Below are 1,054 nucleotides of genomic sequence, written 5' to 3'. Positions count from 1 at the left end.
CCCTCACAAATTCAAAGAGACACAAAGTGTTCATGCTCCTTTGGGCTTTGGGTGGGGTTTTTTTTTTTGGGGGGGGGGGCCCTTATTTCTTTGTTTTCCCCCATATGAGGAAGCACGGGGCCGTGGCGCAGCCGCGCTCGGGAGTAAAAGGAGGACGCTGCCTGCGCTGCCCCTTACCTCGTCCTGCTCCTCCTGCTCCGGGATGTGAGGACGTGACTATCTCAATTTATGAGTGTAAATGCCTAAATCAATGGGTTTAAGTAGCTAAATAACGAAATGAATAGGTGTACGTACCTAAATACCTAAATCAATGGGTGTAAATGCCTAAATCAAGAGGTGTAAGTGCCTAAATACCTAAATAAATAGGTGTAAGTACCTAAATACCTAAATCAATGGGTGTAAATACCTAAATCAATAGGTGTAAGTAGCTAAATAAATGGGTTTAAGTACCTGAATCAATAGGTGAAATTAGCTACATAAATATAGGTGAAGATACCTAAATGAAGAGGTATAAATACCTAAATAAATAGGTGTAAATTAGCTACATCAATAGGTGTAAATACCTCAATAGGCATTTCAAAAGGAAATATTTGAAGGAGGCCACAGCCTGTGCTGCCCCTTGACTTGTCCTGCTCCTCCTGCTCCGGGATGTGAGTACCTAACTACCCAAAATAATAGGTATAAATGCCTTAATAAATGGGTGTAAGTAGCTAAATACCTAAATCAATGGGTGTAAATGCCTAAATCAAGAGGTGTAAGTGCCTAAATACCTAAATAAATAGGTGTAAGTACCTAAATCAATAGGTGTAAGTGCCTAAATACCTAAATCAATAGGTGTAAGTACCTAAATACCTAAATAAATAGGTGTAAGTACCTAAATCAATAGGTATAAGTACCTAAATACCTAAATCAATAGGTGTAAATGCCTAAATCAATAGGTGTAAGTAGCTAAATACCTAAATCAATGGGTGTAAATGCCTAAATACCTAAATAAATAGGTGTAAGTGCCTAAATCAATAGGTTTAAGTACCTAAATACCTAAATAAAGAGGTGT

At 38.0% G+C, this 1,054-nt stretch overlaps 1 protein-coding gene across 1 annotated transcript in view; it reads right to left on the bottom strand.

The window, feature by feature from the left end:
* Positions 1-192, bottom strand: part of LOC104544892 (transcription activator BRG1-like) — a gene marked incomplete at both ends in the record, with an annotated part of 3,311 nt that extends 3,119 nt beyond the window's left edge. Inside the window, one exon of the mRNA XM_010189895.1 lies at positions 178-192. Within this exon, the coding sequence (XP_010188197.1) occupies positions 178-192 (15 nt within the window). The remainder of the gene's footprint in view (positions 1-177) is intronic.
* Between the last annotated feature and the right edge of the window lie 862 nt (positions 193-1,054).

The sequence above is a fragment of the Mesitornis unicolor genome, unplaced genomic scaffold, assembly GCF_000695765.1.
Source record: "Mesitornis unicolor isolate BGI_N332 unplaced genomic scaffold, ASM69576v1 scaffold3918, whole genome shotgun sequence".
Taxonomy (NCBI): domain Eukaryota; kingdom Metazoa; phylum Chordata; class Aves; order Mesitornithiformes; family Mesitornithidae; genus Mesitornis; species Mesitornis unicolor.
This window is presented reverse-complemented; position numbering and strand designations above follow the sequence as displayed.